This window comes from Chiloscyllium plagiosum, chromosome 7 (assembly GCF_004010195.1).
Source record: "Chiloscyllium plagiosum isolate BGI_BamShark_2017 chromosome 7, ASM401019v2, whole genome shotgun sequence".
Taxonomy (NCBI): Eukaryota; Metazoa; Chordata; class Chondrichthyes; order Orectolobiformes; family Hemiscylliidae; genus Chiloscyllium; species Chiloscyllium plagiosum.
In genome coordinates, this window is record NC_057716.1 from 63,761,529 (window position 1) to 63,783,663 (window position 22,135).

Below are 22,135 nucleotides of genomic sequence, written 5' to 3' on the forward strand. Positions count from 1 at the left end.
GTCTCAGTCAAATCCCTCGAACTCAGCACCGCCTTCCTAACCTGCAATCTTCTTCCTGACCTCTCCGCCCCCACCCCACTCCGGCCTATCACCCTCACCTTGATCTCCCTCCACCTATCACATTTCCAACGCCCTTCCCCCAAGTCCCTCCTCCCTACCTTTTATCTTAGCCTGCTGGACACACTTTCCTCATTCATGAAGAAGGGCTTATGCCCGAAACGTCGATTCTCCTGTTCCTTGGATGCTGCCTGACCTGCTGTGCTTTTCCAGCAACACATTTTCAACCCTTATAGAAGTGGTTATTTTGCATTTTCTATACTATTCTTCATTACAATGTCTCAACACATGGCCACATACTATTAAGTATTATGATATGTAAAATTCACTTACACTTTTCTATACAGCTTTTCACTTGTGTGATTTTTTTTCACTGGAGTATTTCCACTTGCAAATGTTATTACAACGATGCCTGTAGAAAAACTAAAGAAAGATTTTGAACCTTTATTTAGAAGAAAACAATAATGTATATTTTTAAATGAAAGCAATGAAGTACATATTATCCAGCTGACATATAGTTATCACATGATTGCTTATTGTATTTGAACAGTTAAGTTGGTATTTTTCACACAAAATGATTGTATGCTTTAGTTGAAAATTATCAATAAAATGACATAGGTTCAATTTCTAGCTCTTTGACTTAGCTTTTGAAAAATTTTGAGAAACAAATTTAAATGAATTCCACAAGTTTATGCCCCAGCTATAAGTTTATGCCTGCTGGGAGTGCACATCAGATATAATCATAGAGAATAAATTAGAAAATTGGGTGTAGAAATAAATGAGACCCACTGAATTTCAATGAACGCAGATAAATCAAGTGAATTTTACATTCAAATGCTTGATATGTGTTTCTAGATAGCATAGCTTCATGCAGACAGTTGCTTCACACTTCATGTTATTGACCTGTGAGGGTACCAAAAGGTAATCATTCGTATCACATTTGACCAATGTAAACTCACATCTGCTAAACTCTCATTGTTTGATTTTATTTTCTAATTTCACTATTTTTCCAATGGTTTTGATTTTGATGTCTGCACTTTACTCATAATTTTGCATTCTTTTTGCAGTAATCAATTCTGTGACATCATCGACCCACCACAAGGTTTTTTGCTTTATTTTACTTTTTTCAATACATGCAATGTCATCTGGTCAAATACTTCCCTGAAATTGCTGTATATTGTTTCTATTTTCTTATTTATGCACAATGTTTCTGTTGTTTGTTTACTAGTATATTGAATCTTTAATATACATAATCTACAGTTTCCAGAAAGTGCTTTTAACAAAACTAATGCTTTCTGTTTATATTAGCAAGGAAATTTTCCAATTCCAACATGTATAACATGTTTAACATTTCTTTCCTTAATTCTCTTGATTAGGTGGTCGTCAATGCACTTCTTGGAGCAATTCCATCCATTATGAATGTGCTACTTGTCTGCCTGATATTCTGGCTCATTTTCAGTATAATGGGTGTAAATCTTTTTGCTGGAAGATACTACCACTGTATCAATATAACTGACGGAAAACGGTTCTCCATCAAGATTGTTGACAATGAAAGTGATTGTGAGCAGCTTAATGAAACCGCACGATGGAAAAATGTAAAAATCAACTTTGATAATGTTGGGGCTGGCTACCTTGCTTTACTACAAGTGGTGAGTTCAATGTTATTTCACATGATTTTTGAAAACACATAACAAGCAAGCATGGGAAAAACCTAGTTTTGAAATTTTAGTTTGATTGGTAAAGAGTGAGATCACCCAGAATACACAGTTAAATTAAAGCAATTGTTTCTAGCCTCTAGACCAAACTTAGACCTGCTGTGCTCCTTGGCAGAATAGAGATATCGTTGTGCTTGGTACTATGAAATCCTGAAGCTTCTTATTCCATTTAGAAAGATACTTAAATGCATTGGGCTTAACATGATGCAATGAGGATCTTGTATGGCCTTTACAGCAATGAACGTAAACTCCTCATGAATTTGGGTTTTGATTTTCTAGGGGGCTGGTTAGCTCATTTGCCTGGGCAGCTAGTTTGTAAGGCAGAGTGCAGCCTTAGTTAAATTCCCACATTTCCTAAGGTTGCCATGAATGTTTTTGCCTTCTTGATCTCACCCCTCACTTGAATCATGGTGATGCTCAGGTTATATTCACCATTGGTTGTCTCCCTCTAATCAAAGAGTGGGACAATGGTGATTCTACTTAGTATGTAAAATTTAATTTCTATAAGCAATTTTAATGGTATAATCAGCTTTTTATTTTCTCAAGAATATAATACTCAAACTCGCTTTGCATTGTTAGAATTGATCGGTTTTATGCTGAAGAATCTTGGGGCTCACGTAGCTCCTCAGGTTACATGACATAATGCAACAAAGAGACAAGAAATTTGTTCAGAATCTTAATCAATGTTCATCTGGAAGTCCGAATTTCTAAAGTCAACTGTCTGAATTCATAACTACTTGTGGAACCTTTGAGCATTTGTAGCTGCTGTTCTACCAATATTAGACCAGTGACTTCACTCCAAATGTACTTTATTAGCTGTAAGGTGATTCCAAATGTTGTGAGCTTATGAAATTTAGCATATAAATGCACATTTTGTTCTTTCTATTGAAACAATTAAGCATGAGGAGAATTATTGAATGTTCAACTGGCAATTATTTGGAGTACTAACCAAATCACACTATACAATCAGATTCTATTCTAAGTGAGCAGAAACTTGTTAGCTCAGTAGCTAGAAAAGTCTGTAATCATTTTTACTTTTTTAAAAAATTATTGCTTGTATTTTCAATATTCATTATGAGACTTCTTGTGACTTTTTTCATGCTTTGTGGCAATGTCTTCTAATGTACATTATATTTAGATTATTTTGTTTTGCCGAAGTAGGTTTTTCACTCTGATAGTGAAGTTTTAACCCAAGTTGTCATAATCTTTTAAAAATTATTTTTGAATATATTTATAAGTTGCATCTTGTTTCCTCTAAGTGGTTGATACAAAGTCAATAACAAAGATTTTGCAAAATATATAATACAAATAACGAGTGCATTTATACATTTAATTAATTTATCTTTTATTATCTTCATTCAAGTTCAACTGAAAGCCTAGCATTAGATTACAATATTTTGCTCAGAACTAATGACTGACCTGAATTTGAATTGTGCAGTCATAGCATGTACACTGTGTAATTCCAGATGCTTTGGCATGATCTAGGAATGCATTATGCGGCTAGAATAAAAAAGGCTGAAATCAGGCCACAGAAAAATACCCCTTGCCCTTGCCCCTGTCACCTATGTCCCATTCCTTCCTTAAATCCATCTTAACATGCACTTGATCACCCCATCTCAGACACCAAATGTGTTTTCACTGATTTTTCAAATGGTGAGCATGATGCGTGTTCGGAACATTTAATCCAACCTCATATCCATGAAGGGATAGCAACATAAAGATGACCAGCAAATATTTGCAATTGTGATACTGCATGAATTCAATAGGTTTCCAAATAGTGAGAGGTAGAGAAGCAAACCTGCAAAGAAAATTAAAGTGTGGGGATCTTTAATCACCCAAATATTGATTGGGATCATTTTACTGTGAAGTGAAAGAAGAGCATGGAATTTCTGCACTGTGTTGACTAGTATGTTCTCAGTCCAGCTAGGGAGGGTAAATAATGAAATGGATCAATGGACCAAGTGTCTGTGAGACAGCAATTAGATAATTAGTGTGAGGGGAGTGTATAATGCGGAAGATTAACACAGTTCTTTGCAGCAAAAACTTTGAGCCAAATGACAACATTGTCTGCCTGATGCCACGGTTCGGGATATCTGTTCTAGGCTTCAGAAGAATTTGAGGTAGAAAGATGAGGATTCAGCAACATAAGTTCAACAATAAAGGTAGGACAAGGAAGGAAGTTCTGCAGACAGAGTATGAGACGTTAGAAGCTAAATTGAAAAGCAGAACCTCAAATGTAATAAACTCTGGATTTCTACCAATAACATGCAAACTGGCACAGAGTGAATAAGATTTTAGAAGTAAATACCTGTACACGGTGTGGAAGAAATGAGTGAAACTTTGTGGAATACTGTCACTAGTATTGGGGAACAGGGGACTATACTGTTATGACAGTCTATACGCGAACCATACCGGGACTGGAATTTATGTGAGCCAATAAAATCTATGTAAGTAGAGAAGGTTTCAAACTAAATATGGGGGTGCGGTGGGGGAGTGAGAAATCAACTTTGGGTAAATGTAACAAATCAAAGGATATGGTTGAGATAAGACCGCAAAACATTAATTTGAGAAATCAATGTAAGAAAATGGCAGGAAGGGACAGAGAGGGAAAAAAAGCATAAGATTGACCAGCAGTCAAGACTAGTTAAGACCATAAGACATAGGAGTGGACTTAAGGCTATTCAGCCCATCGAATCCATTCCGGCATTTAATCATAGCTGATGGGCATTTCAGCTCCACTTACCCGCACTCTCCCCGCAGCCCTGAATTCCTTGTGAGATCAAGAATTTATCAAGATCTGCCTTGAAGACATTTAATGTCCAAGCCTCCACTGCATTCCGTGACAATGAATTTCACAGGCTCACCACTCTCTGGCTGAAGAAATGTCTCCTCATTTCCTTTCTAAATTGACCCCCTCTAATTTTAAGGCTGGGCTCACAGGTCCTAGTCTCCACGCCTAATGGAAACAAATTCTCAGTGTTCACCCTTTCTAGGCCATGCATTATCTTGTAAGTTTCTATTAGCTCTCCCCTCAACCTTCGAAACTCTAATGAATACAATCCCAGGGTCCTCAGCCGTTCATCCTATATTAGGCCTACCATTCCAGGGATCAGCCGTGTGAATCTCCGCTGTCCACACTCTAGTGCCAGTGTATCCTTCCTGAGGTGTGAGGCCCAAAACTGGACACATTGTTCTAAATGGGGCCTGACTAGAGCATTATAAATTCTCAGATGCCCATCACTGCTTTTATATTCCAACCCTCTTGAGATAAATGACAACATTACATTTGCTTTCTCAATCATGGACTCAACCTTCAAGACAACCTTTAGAGAATTCTGGACTAGCACTCCCAGATCCCTTTGTTACTTTGGCTTTATGAATTTTCTCACCGTTTAGAAAATAGTCCAGGCCTGTAATCTTTTTTCCAAAATGCAAGACCTCGCATTTGCCCATGCTGAATTTAATCAGTAGGTATACGGAATGCTAGATGATGAAAGAAATTGTGGGTTTGGTTAAGAAAAAGAAGGAAGCATATGCAAGGTATAGACAGGATAGATTGAGTGAATCCTTAGAAGAGTATACTTAAGAGGGAAATTAGGACAGCAAAAAGGGGATATGAGATAGCTTTGGCAAAGAGAGTTAAGGAGAATCCAAAGAGTTTTTACAAACTCACTAAGGATGAAGGGTAACTAGAGAGAGAATAGGGCCCCTCAAAAAGCTGCAAGGCGGCCTTTGTGTGGAGCCGCTGAAAATGGGGGGGACACAAAACGAGTATTTTGCATCGGTATTTACTGTGGAAAAGGACATGGGAGATAAGGAATGTAGGGAAATAGCTGGTGACATCTTAAAAAAATGTCCATATTACAGAGGAGGAAGTGCTGAATGTCTTGAAACACATAAAAGTGGATAAATCCCTAGCAACTGTTCAGGTGTACCCTAGAACTCTGTGGGAAGCTAGGGAAGTGACTGCTGGGCCTCTTACTGAAATATTTGTATAATCAATAGTCACAAGTGAGGCGCCGAAAGACTGGAGTTTGGCTAACATGGCACCATTGTCTAGGAAAGGTGGTAAGGACAAGCCAGGGAACTATAGACTGGTGAGTCTGACCTCAGTAGCAGGCAAGTTGTTGGAGGGAATCCTGAGAGACAGGATGTACATGTATTTGGAAAGGCAAGGACTGATTAGGGATAGTCAACACAGCTTTGGGCATGGGGAATCATGTTTCATAAACTTGATTGAGTTGTTTGAAGAAGCAACAAAGAGGATTGATGAGAGCAGAGCAGTAGATGTGATCTATATGGACTTCAGTAAGGCACAAAACAAAGTTCCCCAAGGGAGACTGGTTAGCAAGGTTAGATCTCACGGAATACAGGGAGAACTAGCAATTTGGGTACAGAACTGGCTCAAAGGTAGAAGACAGAGGGTGGTGGTGGAGGGTGGGATTTCAGACTGTAGGCCTGTGACCAGTGGAGTGCCACAAGGATCAGTGCTGGGTCCACTACTTTTTGACATTTACATAAATGAATTGGATGTGAGCATAAGAGATACAGTTAGTAAGTTTGCAGATGACACCAAAATTGGAGGTGTGTTGGACAGCAAAGAACATTATCTCAGATTACAACAGGATCTTGATCAGATGGGCCAATGGGCTGAGAAGTAGCGGAAGGAGTTTAATTCAGATAAATGTAAGGTGCTGCATTTTGCGAAAGCAAATCTTAGCAGGACTTATACACTTAAGGGTAAGGTCCTAGGGAGTGTTGCTGAACAAAGAGACCTTGGAGTGCAGGTTCATAGCTCCTTGAAAGTGAAGTCGCAGGTAGATGGGATAGTGAAGAAGGTGTTTGGTATGCTTTCCTTTATTGGTCAGAATACTGAGTACAGGATTGGGAAGTGATGTTGTGGCTGTACAGGACATTAGTTGGGCCACTGTTGGAACATTGCATGCAGTTCTGCTCTCCTTCCTATCGGAAAGATGTTGTGAAACTTGAAAGGGTTCAGAAAAGATTTACGAGGATGTTGCCAGGTTTGGAGGATTTAAACTATAGGGAGAGGTTGAATAGACTGAGCCTGTTTTCTCTGGAGCATCAGAGGCTGAGGGGTAACCTTATAGAGGGTTACAAATCAGGAGGGGCATAGATAGGGTAAATAGATAAAGTCTTTTCCCTCGGGTGGGGGAGTCTAGAACTGGAGGGCATAGGTTTAGGGTGAGAGGGGAAAGATATAAAAGAGACCTAAGGGACAACTTTTTCGCTCAGTGGGTGGTACGGGTATGGAATGAGTTGCCAGAGGAAGTGGTGGAGGCTGGTATAATTGCAACATTTGAGAGGCATTTGGATGGTTATATGAATAGGGATGGTTTGGAGGTATATGGGCTGGGTGCTGGCAGGTGGGACTAGATTGGGTTGGGATATCTGGTTGGGATGAATGTGTTGGACCGAAGGGTCTGTTTCTTTGCTGTACATCTCTATGACTCTCCGAGTCTATTTCCTGGACCACTCTCCTAAACAGTCTAAATCTTTCTGCAGCCTCCCCGCCTCCTCAGTACTACCTGCCTGTCCACCTAACTTCATTTCATTGGCGAACTTTGCCAGTCCCTTCATCCAGATCATTAATATATGAAGTGAACAGCTGCAGCCCCAACATTGAAACCTGTAGGACACCACTTCTCACCAGCTGCCATTCCAAAAAAGAACCTTTTATCCCAACTCTCTGCCTTCTGTCACACAGCCAATCCTCAATCCATTTCAGTAGCTCACCTCAAACACAATGGGCCCTCACCTTACTCAGCAGCCTCTCGTGAGGCACCTTATTAAAGGCATTTTGGAAGTCGAGATAGATAACATCCACTGGATTTCCCTGGTCTAACCTACTTGTTACCTCTTCAAAGAATTCGAACTGGTTTGTCAGACATGACCTGTCCTTACTAAATTCATGCTGACTTGTTCTAATCTGACACTGCACTTCCAAGAATTTAGAAATCTCATCCTTAACGATGGATTCTAGAATTTTACCTACAACCGAGTTTAGGCTAATCGACCTATAATTTTCCATCTTTTGTCTTGATCCTTTTTTGAACAAGGAGGTTACAATAGCGATTTTCCAATCATCTGGACTTTCCCTGCCTCCAGTGATTTTTGAAAGATCACAACCAATGTCTCTGCTATTTCCTCAGCCACCTCCCTCAGAACTCTAGGATGTACCCCAAGAGATTTATCAATTTGTCGACCTTTTAGCTTTTCTAGCACTTTTCTCTTTGTAATGGCTACCATACTCATCTCTGCCCCCTGACTCTCCTTAATTATTGGGATATTACTCATGTCTTCCACTGTGAAGACTGACACAAATTACTTACTAAATTCTTAAACTATTTCCTTATCTCCCAGCACTAGCCTTCCTGCATCAATTTGGAGTGGCCCAATGTCTATTTTCGCCTCTCATTTGTTTCTTATGTATTGAAAGAAACTTTTACTATCAGTCCTCATATTACTGGCAGCATACCTTCATATTTGATCCTCTCCTTCCTTATTTCTCTCTTTGTTGTCCTGTGTTTTTGTAGCGTTCCCAATCTTCTGATTTCCCAGTGCTCTTGGCCACTTTATAGGCTCTGTCTTTTTCTTTGATACATTTCCTGACTTTCTTTGTCATTCATAGCTGTCTAATCCCCCCTCCCCAGTTAATCTTTCTTTTCTTTGGGATGAACCTCTGTACTGTGTCCTCAATTACACCCAGAAACTCCTGCCATTGTTGCTTTACTGTCTTCCGCCCAAGGCTCTGCTTCCAGTCGATGTTCGTCAGTTCCCCTCTCATGCCACTGTAATTACCTTTATTTAACTGAAACACCATTACATCGGATTTTGCCTTTGCTGTTTCAAACTGCAGACTGACCTTTACCATATTATGATCGCTGCCTCCTAAGTGTTCCCTTACTTTAAGACCTTTCATAAAGTCTGGCTCATTACATAGCACTAAGTCCAGAATAGCTTGCTCCCTTGTGGGCTCCATCACAAGCTGTTCCAAAAAGCCATCCTGTAAGCACTCCATGAATTCCCTTTCTTTGGTTCCACTGCCAACATTATTCATCCAGTCCATTTGCAAGTTCCTCGTGATCACCGTGACCTTGCCTTTCTGACATGCCCTATCTATTTCCTGGCACATCTTGCGCCCCTGGTCCTGACCACTGCTGGGAGGTGTGTACATAATTTTCATTATGGTTTTTTTGTCTTTGTGGTTCCTGAACTCCACCCACACAGACTCCACATCATCTGACCCTATGTCGTTCAGTGCCATAGATTTAATTTCATTCTAAGCTAACAAGGCAACCCCACCCCCTTTGCCCACCTCCCTGTCTTTTTGATACGTTGTAAATCCGTGGATGTTTAACTGCTAGTCCTGAGCCCGCTGTGATGCCTACCACATCATAATCATTCACAATTATTTGTGCCATTAACTCATCTACCTTGTTACGAGTACTACGAGCATTCAGGTAAAGAGCCTTAATGCTAATTTTCTCATCATCAGGATTTCCAACATCTCTAGTAATATGTCCTAAGTTATCCTTCCGTTTTGCTTCATTCCTAGTCTGCCTTGAACGTAAACTCTGCACACTTGCTAACCTGCTGCTTATCTTTCTACTTGACTCCATACTTCCTGTTGCTTTCTCTTTCCCTTCCCCTCGACTCACAAGTTTAAAGTCCTGGTGACCACCCTATTTATCCTTTTCGCTAGAATACTGGTTCCAGATCAGTTCAGGTGGAGACCGCCCCATCGGTACAGATCGCCCCAGTTCCAAAACTGATGCCAGTGTCTCATGAAATGGAACCCCTCTTTCCCACACAAATCTCTTAGCCACGTATTTACTTCCCTAATTTTCTTATCCCTATGCCAATCAAGGTGCTATGAAGGTAACAAAAGCCAACATTAATTGCTCTTTACCAGAATACACATAGCATTCATAACAAAGTAAATGAATTGTTAGTGCACATCTTGGGTTTTTTTTAAAGGAGGTGGCTAATGAGGCTGTAGATGTGTTAGTATTAACTTTCCAGAATTTTGAGGTTCTGGAAAGGTTCCATCAAATTCAAAAGAAACAACTATAACCTTTCTATTCAACAAGGGAGAGAGGGAGTCAGAAACTATTGGCCTGTTAGCTTAACAGTCATGGGGAAGCTATTCGATTGAATATTATTGGGGTTATAACTGAACACTTGGAAAATCTGAAGGCAATGAAGAAAAGTCTGTATGTTGTTTTAAAGGAAAATTATGTTTAACCAATTGATTGGAATTCTTTGAAAGAGTAGCATGCATGTGTTTCAGATTGGCAACGTATGACGAGTAGCGTCCCATAGAGATCTATGCTGGGCTTTCTTTTCATACTTTTTATCAATGACTTAGATGAGGGGATTAAACACATGGTGGCCAAATTTATAGATGACACAAAGAAAGGTAGGCAAGTACATAACAAATTGTGAAGATTCTGGAGAAACTCAGCAGGTCTGACAGCATCTGTGGAGAGAGTTAAAGGTTCGAGTCTGGTCTGACTTCTTTAGATATTGCGAGACCAGCTGACCTTCTCAAGCATTCTTGGTATTTGTTTCAGATTTGCAGCATTAGCAGTTTTTTTGCTGTAATTATAGGTATGAATATATGTTGTGAAATTGACATGACAAGGATGCAAAGCAATATGGATAGGTCAGTTGAGTGGGCAAAAATCTAGTAGATGAAACATAATGTATGAAAATGTGAAGTTGATCACTTTGGCTGGAAGGAAAACAAAAGCAAATATTATGTAAACAGAGAATGACTTCAGAATTCCTAGGTCCAGAGAGATCTAGATGTGCATGTGTACGAATTTCGAAAAGTTAGGACACAGTAACAAATGATTAAAAATTATTGCAGAATACTATCCTCTGTTGCAAGAGGAATTGAACATAAAACTAAAGCTGTTATGCTTCACTTATGCAGGGCATTGGTGAGGCCACATCTCAAATATTGTGTGCAATTTCAGTCTGAATATTTAAGGAAGAATGTAAATGTAAAAGAATGCTAACTCACCAGGACAAAAGACTCGATACTCATCATGTACAAAACTAAGGTAATTTACAAGATTCCATGCAAAGACTGCACAAAACACGATATAAGGCATATAGGCAAACAACTAACTATCCACATCGATGACCACCGACTAGCCACGAAACACCACAACCAGTAGCCACACATACAGATGTCAGGGACCACAAATTCAACTGGGAGAACACAACAATCATAGGACAAGCTAACTAGAGGATAGCCAGAGAATTCCTAGAAGCATGACACTCATCCATGGACTCCGTCAACAAGCATATACTCCGAGAACCAATATACTAGCCAGTACAACAACAACCGAAAACCGGAAGCAGCAGGAACAGAACCAAATAAATTCCAGAAGACACAGTACAGCAGCATTTCACAAGAGGCTCCAAAGCTCTGAAGTTGTCATCTAGACAGGGGACAAAATGCCTGCAAATCAACGTCCCAGCTCGGTGAGCATAACCACAACTACGAGAATGTAAATGTGTTGGAGGTGGTTCAGAGGAGGTACATTAACTTGATAACTGCAAACAACAGTTTGTCCTGTTAAGAAAGATTGAACGGGCTAGACTTGTTTTCACAAGAAAAATTATGGATGATTGATTGAAGTTTATAAAATCTCAAATTGGCCTTGTTAAAGTGGTTGTGGAAAGAATGTGTACTTAATGGGTGAGTCTTGAACAAAGGAGCAAAGGTTACATTAGGGTTAACCCTTTTAGGATAGCGATGTGGGGTAAGCAGACTGTGCTTGACTAGCCAATTGTTTTCTTTTGTGTTGAAGTTAAAGAATGGGGAATTGAACACAAAAGTTCAATGTAGATTAAGTTTAATGGATTTTAACATTGTGCTTGAATGTTTCACACATAGGATGATTACCAAAATTGAAACTCAAGAAAGAGGAAGTTCTACACCAATGTGGACATTTTTTAAATGTGTATATGGGCAGAAAACAGTGAGTCACCCTAAATGGTTATTACTCAAACTAAAAGATAAAGCCACCATAGGTACACTGATGGACAGTTGAATGATCCAGATATTGAAACACAAATGCATTTAACTGTAACAGGTCATTGATCTGCTTCTAGATAAGATAGACAAGTCTCTAGATTCCTATCAACCTATAGGCAATGTTCTGGGGATCCAAGTTCAAATCTTACTCAATAGATCCATAGAATGTGCATTCAATTAAAAAAATCTGGGCTTAAAAGTCTAATGATGGATTGTAAACTGCTCTAAAAACCCATCCAATGTTTTTGAAGAAAGGAAAACTGCGGTCCTTACCTGATCTGGCCTAGATGTGACCCCAGAGCCAGAGTAATTAGGTTGCCTCGAAAGCCATTCAGTTGTATCAATCACAAAAATGTCTGAACAAAAATTAGGTGGACAACATAGCATCAAATAAGGCACTAGAAAAATCAATGGAATACAAGGGCTGGTCGACCTTGCAAAATCGTCTGACCTAACAACTGGAACAAATACCACAGTTGGGATAACTGACTCACAGACTAGTCAAGCAGCAGCTTGACATAGTCACACACATGGAATCATACCTTACCATATCACCATCCCTGGGTATATCTTGTCCTTTTGGCAGGACAGACATAGAAGAGCTGATGGCACAGTAGTATACAGACAGGTGCGAGCTGCCCAGCATTGACTGCAGAGCCCTGACATGGGCAAGGAAACTATTGCTGGTTACCATGTACCTGCTCCAATCCGTACCACCTCACTGGATAGTTCAGTAACTTTCCCTGTTGAACATCACTTAGAAGAAACGCTGGGCACGGAATGTAATCTAAGGGCAACTTCAAAGTCCACCATTAAGTGTGGCTCGTCAGCACCACTACTGATCAGATTGTTTGAGTCTTCAGGGACATCGCTGATTGACTGGATGCATGGCAGGGCAGGTTGAAATGGAAAAACATACTTGACCTCATCCTTACCAATCTGCCTGCCTGTCACAGATGCAACTGTCCATGACAGTGTCAACAAGAGTGAAAACGACGCAGTTCTTTTGGGAATGAAATGCCATCTTCGCATCGTGTTGTGTGGCTCTACCACTGTGATAAATTAAAAGACTTTGAACTGATTTTCCAATTCAAGAACAGCATCCAGCAGCAGTAAATTTGAACTTCAATGCAATCTGCAATGTCATAGCCTGGGATAACCCCCACTGTACAACCATCAAACAAACTAATCAGCCCTGCTTTAATACAGTGTGCAGAATGATATGCTAGGACCACCGCTAGGCATACCTAAAAATGTTAACCTCATGAAACTACAAAACAGAATAACTTTTGTGCCAGTGTAAGCAGCAAGTGTTAGACCTAAAGGATTCCACAACCAGCGAATCAGATCTAGAATAGAATAGAAATTTATAGAATGAAAATTTCTTGTCATGTATACTTTTACATGTATACTTTTACATGAAAAATACAGTGCAAAGTTTTAAAAGTTGCTCCACCACAGCATTTACATCAATGACAGAAGTTATACATATAATTCTATTTTTTAAAGTTATTGACAAAGTTCATTACAATTCAGTTAACAGCTCCTGGAGTCAGGGAAATGTGCTTAAGGAATGATAGAATATACTACTGAAGATGCAGCCAAGGTGAGACCACCACACTGGTCGGCCAGAATACTGGGCTGGAAGCCTCCACTGAAGATGAAGACGAAGAAGCCTTCCACATGGAGACGAGACTTCCACAGTGGGAGACCATCACGCCAGGCCAAGACCGCTACATCTCCTCCATCTCGTGCCTGGACCTACGTCTCGACCTTGTGCCTCCGCCTGAGAGTGCTTCCAGAGGGAGTCAGTTCAGAAGACCACTCAAAGGAAAAGCCTGGACTGGGGTGAAGCTGATCCCACTCATCCTGGTGTTATTGCTGCTGCAGCCGGAGACTCTTCCTTCACCCACCACTCTCCAGGTCCTGGTCAGTCCACGTGACAAGAGAGATCTAAGCTCTGGAGTCCAGCCATATCCATTGTGAATGGTGGCTGACAATTAAACAACTCACTGGAGGAGGAGGCTCCACAAATATCCCAATTGTCAATTATGAGAACGTCAGTTTAAAAAAGTAAGAATAAAGCATTTGCAACAATCTTAAGCCAGGAATGTTAATTGGATGATCCATCTCGGTCTTCCTCAGTGGTTTCCAATATCATAGATGCCAGTCTTCAACTGATTTAATTCATTCCAAATGATATAAAAAATGGCTGAAAGCACAGGATACTGCTGTGGGCCTTGACAGCAGTACCGAAGAGATGCTTCAGAACATGCCGCATCCTTAGCCAAACTGTTTCAATACAACACCCACAGTGGAATCTACCTGACAATATGTAAAATTATCCAGGCATTTCCAAGACACTAAAAGCAGGAGAAACCAAACCAGCTAGTTACCACCCAGTCTACTATCAGTCATTAGAAAAGTGATGGGAGGTATCACTATTAATGCTAACAAAAATAATTTGCTTGGCAATAATCTGCTTATTAAAACTCAGTTTGAAATCTGCCAGAACAACTCAGCTCCTGACCTCAGTACAGCCTTGGATCAAATATGGACAAACAAGCTGAATTCCAGAGGTGAGGTAAGAATAAAAATGCCCCTCACATCAAGGATATAGTTGACCAAGAGTGGCATTAAAAAGCCCTATCGAAACATAAGGAAATGGGAATTGGGGGAAAACTTACCAGTGGTTGGTGCCATACCTGATATGTAGGAAGGTGGTGTGGTTATTAGAGGTCAGTCATGTCAGCTGCAGGACATCTGTGCAGGATTTCTCAGGGCAATGTCCTATTCCCAATCATTTGCACTGCTTCAGAGAACTTTCCTTCATTTCCAAGATGTATTCCATATCTACAACCGCTGCCATCTAGAAGGACAAGGGCAGCCGACACAGCACCATTAGCAAATTCCCCTCCAAGCCATTCATTATCCTGACCATTCCTTCATTGTTGTGGAGTTAAAATCCAGGGACTCCCTTCCCAATGGAAATGTGAGTCTACTTAAAGAAAATGGACTACTGTGGTTCAAGAAGGCAGCTCACCACCACCTTCTCCAGCACAACAAGGGATGGACAAAATGTCCCATAATTGAATTTAAAAATACAATAGAAAGTAGTTATTGGAGATGTATGAGGTGATGCATTTCAGAAGATGTGTTAGAGAAAGGCAATACAGACTTAATGGCTTCATTCCAAAATACGTCCATTGAGAGAGCTGATAGCAAAGCACAGATAATCATGGACTTCATAAATAGACCTACGGATTGCATAAGAGTAATGCTGAACCTTCCTAAAACTCTGATTGAATTACAACTAGATTATTGTGTCCAGTTCTAATCACTGCACTTAAGGAAAGATGTGAGATTGCTCAAGCAAATGCAAAGGAAATTGAGCAAAATGATTGCAGGGATGAGGTGTTTAGCTACAAGATTAGTATGGAGAGACTGGGACTATCTTCCTCAAAGCAAAAGAAATTGAGGGAGATTTGATAGAGGAGTACACAATTGTGGCATGTTTAGATCAGATAGACAAAGAATAGCTGTTTGCAGTAGCTGATCACACAAGGACTATTCAATATAGATTTTAATTTTATGCATGAAGTAAAGGTTGAGTGGGAAAGTGAAGACAATTTTTTTATTCAGTAATGGTAATGACCGGGAACTTACTGCTTTTGTACGTAGTGAAAGTAGAAACAATCGATGATTTTAAAAACAAATTAAATGAGCACTTGCAAGTAATAAACCTGCAAGGCCAGAAAGACAGAGCAGAGGAATGGGACTGACTTGATTGCTCCATGGAGAGATGGCATAGACTTCATGTATTGCATTGATTTCTTCTGTGCTGTAATGACTCCATGACTCCTACAGGAGGAAATGACTTTCCTTATCACAGAACCTGCTGTGACAGAGCCTAGGTATTTCAACATCACTGAGAATGATGCTATTTTCTTGTCTTATGTCCCACCTGAACTCCCAGCACACCCTCATCCTGCTATCTGACATAATACAGCTGGTGTGACGATTGAATGCCTGCTTACTACACAACACTCTTTTCCTCATCACAGACTTCTCCTTCTGATATTCTACTTTCAGGCACCGAAGTATAGCTCCCTGTCCAGCTACAGCAAATCCTAGAATGGGAGAGGGAGCAACAATTCAGCACTGGTGAAGAGTTCCTGTCACTCAATCTGATATTCATGGACACCAACTCAGATACTAACACTGCATATAAGAACTAGGAGTGGCAATAGGCAATTCAGCTTTGAGCTTGCTATACCATTTAAAGCAATTACGGCTGATCTCTTCTCAACTTCAACTCCACTTTCCTGCCCACTGCCAATACCCTGCCACATAGCACGGAAACAGACCCTTCGGTTCAATTCGTCCACGTCGACCAAGTTTCCCAAACTAAACATGTTCCACTTGCCTGCATTTGGCCAATATCCCTCTAAACTTTTCCTATTCATGTACCTATCTAAATGTGTTTTAAATATTGTAGTTGTACCTGCACCTACCAGTTCCTCTGGCAGTTCATTACACATTCAAATCACCCTTGTATGAAAATGTTGCTCCTCGGGTCTCTTTTAAAGCTTTTTCCTCTCACCTTACAAATATGCCTCCTGGTTTTGAACTCGCCCATCCTCAAGAAAAGACCTTTGCTGTTAGCAATCTGTCCATCTTCTTAAATTTATTTAGAATCCTGGACTCAACTGCACTCTGGGATTGTGAATTCCACAAATTCACAACCTTTTGAGAGAAATAATTCCACCTGCTGTCTGTTTTAAAAATCTGGCATAAACTGCTCAGTCTGTCGTGATAAAGCAAGCCTTTCATCTCTGCAATTAATCGAGTGAACCTTCTCTGAAATATCCTTAGAAGTTAATATAAATTTGAAATCAACAGGTGGTGAGTCCCCAGGTGCAAGTGTGCTGCAGTCAAGCAATCAGGAAGGATGATTAATGTGTGAGCTCCACAGAAAGTGAGATTGCAGATTAATTGCACTTCAGACGACTCAGATAATCATGTTGCATAAAGAATGATGTTGAAAGGCATGTGCACAGAAATGCTGGGTGTATTGGTTAGCCCACTAAACAGCCTCTTAAACATTGTCATGAAACATGGAGAAAACCATCTCCAAATTAGCAGAGGGCTTTGCACAGCACTAAAGCCATAGACATGTACAGCACAGGTACAGACCCTTTGGTCCAACTTGTCAATGCCAACCAGATATCCAGAATAAATCTAGCCCCATTTGCCAGCATTTGGCCCATTTCCGTCTAAACCATTCCTATTCATATACCCATCTACATGGCTTTTAAATGTTGTAATCATACTAGCCTTCATCATTTCCTCTAGCAGCTAATTCCACTCTTGACATAAAAAAGTGGCCCCTTGGATCCTTTTATGTCTTTCCCCTCTCACCTTAAACCTATGCCCTCTAGATTTGGACTCCGCCACACCGGGCAAAAGACCTTTTCAAATTACCCTATCTATGTCTGACATGATTTTATAAACCTCTGCAAGGTTACCCCGCAGACTCTGACACTCCAGAGAAGAAAGCCCCAGCATTTTCAGTCTGTCCCTATAGAACAAACCCTTCAGCCCTGGCAACCTCCTAGTAAATCTTTTCTGAACCCTTTCAAGTTTCACAACATCCTTCCTATAGGAGGGAGACCAGAATTGCATGCAACACTCCAATAGTGGCCAAACCAATGTCCTGTACAGCCACAACATGACCTCCCAACTCCTATGCTGCAGGCACTAACCAATAAAGGGAAGCATACCAAGTGCCACCTTCAATATTCTATCTATCTGCGACTCCACTTTCAAGGAACTATGAACCTGAGTCCACTACGCAGCTCAAAGGAACACGGCTGCCCCACAAGGTAAGTCTCAGAGTTTTAAGGCAAGGAGTACCCTCAAACCCACAGAGGAAGGAATCATGGTGGGAGCTGGATTTATTTGGATAGGCGGAGGGGAGATGACATCTTTAGAGCATGCCCACAACACGTGCAAAGCTTCCCCAAAGGAGGTACCTACCTTTGTTTGTATCAGCCATAATAGTCATCGTGCTCACTTTCACCTGCCATTGTTAGTTTTTTTCAATTGGAGTTTTAAATACTTTTAATCAACCTGGTCAGAGATGTTATGCCTTCTGGTATAGGTAGGACCTGAATCCAGATTTTCTGGCTCCTGGATAGGGTCATTATAACTGTGTCACAAGAGCCCTAAGCAAGGGAGTGTAAGGTTATTGGGCTAGGCAGGAATTCACATAAATAAAATCAAACATGATCTGATTGGATAGCTGAGCAAGCTTCAGGGGCCTGCTCCAAATTCATGTATTTGCATGAATCTGGAATGTTACTCTCGTGACTTAACTGTCATTGTTAACATGTGCAGTGTATTAATCAGACTTTTGAATGGACCTCTTTAATGTTAATGTTGATCTCTCTCTGCACCTTCTCGACAGCTGTAACACTGTATCCTGCACTTAATTCTGTTATCCTGATGCATTTGTCCAGTACAATCTGCCTGTAAAGCACATAACACAACAATTTTAACTATACCTCGGTACATATGACAATAATAAATCAAATCAAATCAGTTCAATGGACTTGCTGACAAGTTTAATTATTTACTCATATATAATAGTCAGCACAAGTATGTAGGCCAGGCAGCATCTGAGGAGCAGGAGAATCCACGTTTCGGGCATAAGAAGGGCTTATACCCGAAACGTCGATTCTCCTGCTCCTCAGATGCTGCCTGGCCTGCTGTGTTTTTCCAGCACCACATTTTTCAACTCTGGTACTCCAGCATCTGCAGTCCTCACTTTGTCCTAGCATAAGTATGTATCCAGGTAATGTGTTATGGGAGTGAGCTTGGGGTTGGCAGGAAGATGATAGGTTAGACACCTGACCTATTTTACATATTCCCCAAAACCCAATCTGATGGCTGAGGGTGGGGGCATGAGTGGCATATAGACCAGCCCATTAAGTATTGCAGGTTCTATCTTATTTATGACACTATGGTACTTATTTTGTTGTTCTAGTTCCACAAATGGACCAAATGCAGATGTTGATTGAGGATTAATGATGAAAAAATCAGATTTAATTCAGAAATATGACTGAAATTCAGAACTCTGTTTTATATGTCATATAGGCTTGAGACAATGAGAGTTTGCTGGGGCAAATACTAACAATTTATTGGAATATTTTAGTTTATGTAAACACATATTATTTATGTAAATAATTTATGTAAAGGTAGCTGTTACATTTAGCAGCGTGACTGTGCAAATTTTTGGCACAAAAATCTGACGAAAGCTCTGAGGTCAACCATCTAGCTTACTGTCTGGAAGAGAGAGCCAAGAGTACATGGAACAGTAGCTAATTCAGCAACTAACGTTTCCATTTTTATTGCCAGATAGCTCCAGAGAATTAATTGTCAGTGAAGTGTCTGCAGCACAGTAATAGGGATAATGTAGTGTCCTTTATTTAATGTTTTATGGAAAGGATGATAAAACAATTTAAACATGCTGGAAACATTACTCTCTTCATTTACTCACTGCATAAATTAACATGTTGGGTCACAACTGACCTCAGTTAACTATTCTGACTAATGAAAATTTAAAACAGGATTTTAGTGACCAGTCTAGGTAAAGACAATCTATCCATAATTATATTGTCTCTGCCAATGTTAGGACGATAAGCAACCTGACTTTTCTGTATTTATAGCAATCCTAAGTGGCTCTGAGCCTGATACAATCTCATGAAGACAACCCTCCCAAAATTTGTATAATTGATTCATAGAAGTGACTCTTAGATTTGGTACATTTTAATAATGAGTAGTAATTAAATTCCAAGTAATAGACTTATTTCATAATTTTGACACTTGATTGCTGGAATGTGCTTCTGCCAGGCAAGATCCCCTGGTCACATCATAATGGTCAATATCAATGTTCATGCACTATTGATGCTGAGATAAAAGGCGTCGTATTTGCAATTGCAAAAATGCATTGCATTCAGAAACATAGAACTGCAGTGGTGTTACTGAGCAAGTAATTTTATTTTGTATTCACCAGCTATCCATTTGAATTAATCAAAGATTCCCTATATCATTTTGACCTTTCATGGCAGAAATGTAAATTGTGGCAAACTGAACGATTTATCTGCATGATCTACTCTAACAGCCAAACTTGCACCTAAGGAAAGTACCAGATTTTAAGTTTGGTTATCTCGCTCCAGTATTTATACTGTTACTTGATGGCAGTGCTTGCTGATTAGATCAAATTAATGATACTAGATTGCTGTAAGTTCTCAGGGTCTCAACCTTAGGGTGAATGACTTGGAGAACTGCTCAGAATTCAGTAGTGCAGCTAATCATAAAGTGACTTGATAAGCTGCACTGTTTACTTCTCTGAGGAATGATATCTGGACAATTTCTGAACACTTGTAAAGAGATAAGAGAACAGAATTTAAATAAGAGATCAGAAATAATTTATAAAATAAGATAATAGACACATCAAATAAAATTACAGATAGATTATAATTTAAGATTTTTTTGTGTGTAAACTGCCATGGGCCAAGGGCATAAGAGTGGAAGGTCTTGTGAATTCAAAGATTTTGAATTGATTACAGTCTGGGGAGATCTCAGTATGTGACCTCTGGAGAAATGGGGAATTAGTGACAGCAAGTTTTGATTCCTCCATGTAATTATGCATGTGCAGCGTTTCTGTCAGTTTTGCAGAAGTACTGATGGTAATGCTGATATTTTTACCACCACAAAAACTGAACGTGTGAATCAGCTCTGAAAAAGGATTTGGTACATGTTCATATTTTAATTAGGAGTGATGAATTGTAAATAGTTAAAGAGTTAAAATGTTACTACTTGATCTTTGTTAAATGGCATCACATAATGGAAGCAAACTAAACTAAGAATCAATACAACCTGGTAACACCAGCATGGATAGTGCTGGACATGTTGCAAAATGTTACACTGTAGTTGATGTGCATTAAATTGCTCTTTCCTAAATGCAACTTCTTTCAGCATGAACAAGGCAAAATGTATTGATGCATTCCAATTGTTTGATAGTCCAGCTATTTCAGATAGTTTCAAATCAACCTGTTCAGAGATGGTATTCCACACCCCTGAAGCAGTGGGACTTGAACCCAGGTCTCCCGCCTCAGACATATGGATGCTATCATTGCACCACAAGATCCTGTTTAAAACTGGTGATTGAGCATCATTAAAGAAAATTTATTTTCAAAGTGAACCTGTAAAATGTATACTATGTAAGGGATCACATTTTTTAAATTTTAGACAATAAACTGGAATAGACACTAGACTACTATATAGTTGAAATATCAAGCGATTTTGAAACTGGGAAGAAATCAAGTAGTACATACGTTGAACTGTGCAAGACTATCGGCAGAATGTTATCAGAGTACATTCAATGTGGGCTATAGTGGTTTGAGTGTCAGAATAGTATGAAGAGTCTGGCGAGGTCTATCCTGACATGAGGAGCATCTCACTGCATCCGTTATGCATTTGCCAAGCAGTGAGGTGTGATTTTCGCTAGGGAATGGCAAAGTGGCAGGTGGGGATTGTAGCTGTTAAATGCCTCATTAACATTGCAGGACACCTCATAAACATTCAGCTTCCTGTCCTGCTAAATGCACCAGACAAGATATCTTGCATTGCCTTGCCTATTGGTGCAGTCATACAACCAGGCAGATTGTTTTGCTGGTCAGCAGTCCTCAGTCAAGAGGGTGTACATCTTCCTATATGGCAGTGTGCTGTCAGTCTCACATCTTCTCCGGATTTTGCACAAAACAAGTGGATGTACAGTAATGTCTCAAAATCTTCAGGGAGTTGTACTTAGGAAGTTCCTGGAGGCACCCATTAGTCAGGGGTCCCAGCAACATAAGTCAAGGGTGGCCTCCAGTACTGGCCTAGGGGATTAGCAAGGGTTAGTTAGCCACTCAGAGAAGTCAGATTCAGGAACATAGAACATAGAACATTACAGCGCAGTACAGGCCCTTTGGCCCTCGATGTTGCACCGCCCTGTCATACTAACCTGAAGCCCATCCCACCTACACTATTCCATGTACGTCCCATATGCTTGTCCAATGACGACTAAAATGCACTTAAACTTGGTGAATCTACTACCGTTGCAGGCAAAGCATTCCATACCCTTACTACTGTCTGAGTAAAGAAACTACCTCTGACATCTGTCTTATACCTATCTCCCCTCACTTTAAAGTTGTGTCCCCTCGTGTTTGCCGTCCCCATA

At 40.1% G+C, this 22,135-nt stretch overlaps 1 protein-coding gene across 6 annotated transcripts in view; it reads left to right on the forward strand.

Annotated features, from left to right (window-relative positions):
* scn1laa (sodium channel, voltage-gated, type I-like, alpha) overlaps positions 1 to 22,135 on the forward strand; it is a 196,914-nt gene that overhangs the window by 135,418 nt on the left and 39,361 nt on the right. For all 6 annotated transcript variants that reach the window (XM_043693899.1, XM_043693898.1, XM_043693903.1 and 3 more), the window contains one exon: positions 1,434 to 1,706. In XM_043693899.1, the coding sequence (XP_043549834.1) occupies positions 1,434 to 1,706 (273 nt within the window). The remainder of the gene's footprint in view (positions 1 to 1,433; positions 1,707 to 22,135) is intronic.